At 64.5% G+C, this 211-nt stretch overlaps 1 protein-coding gene across 1 annotated transcript in view; it reads right to left on the minus strand.

The window, feature by feature from the left end:
• Positions 1-211, minus strand: part of DPYSL5 (dihydropyrimidinase-like 5) — a gene marked incomplete at its 3' end in the record, with an annotated part of 6,565 nt that overhangs the window by 4,760 nt on the left and 1,594 nt on the right. The window contains exon 2 of the mRNA XM_010010450.1: positions 9-167. Coding sequence (XP_010008752.1) covers positions 9-167 — 159 coding nt within the window. The remainder of the gene's footprint in view (positions 1-8; positions 168-211) is intronic.

Raw genomic sequence — 211 nt, forward strand, 5'->3', positions numbered from 1 at the left:
GGCCTCGCCTTGGGTGCCCACCAAGTGATGCCCATGTGCAGGGCGTAGTCACAGCAGACCTTGGGGTCAGCCAGGCTGCGACACTTCTCATAGGCATCCAGCAGCGAGGTCTCCTTGTCGGGCAGGACGTGGCCGATGATCATCGTCGTCCCTCCTACCAGGGCTGCCTGTGGGTTACAGCAGTGCTGGAGGGGCAGGATTCGGCCCCCGC

This window comes from Nestor notabilis, unplaced genomic scaffold, assembly GCF_000696875.1.
Source record: "Nestor notabilis isolate BGI_N333 unplaced genomic scaffold, ASM69687v1 scaffold18822, whole genome shotgun sequence".
NCBI classification, from domain to species: domain Eukaryota; kingdom Metazoa; phylum Chordata; class Aves; order Psittaciformes; family Psittacidae; genus Nestor; species Nestor notabilis.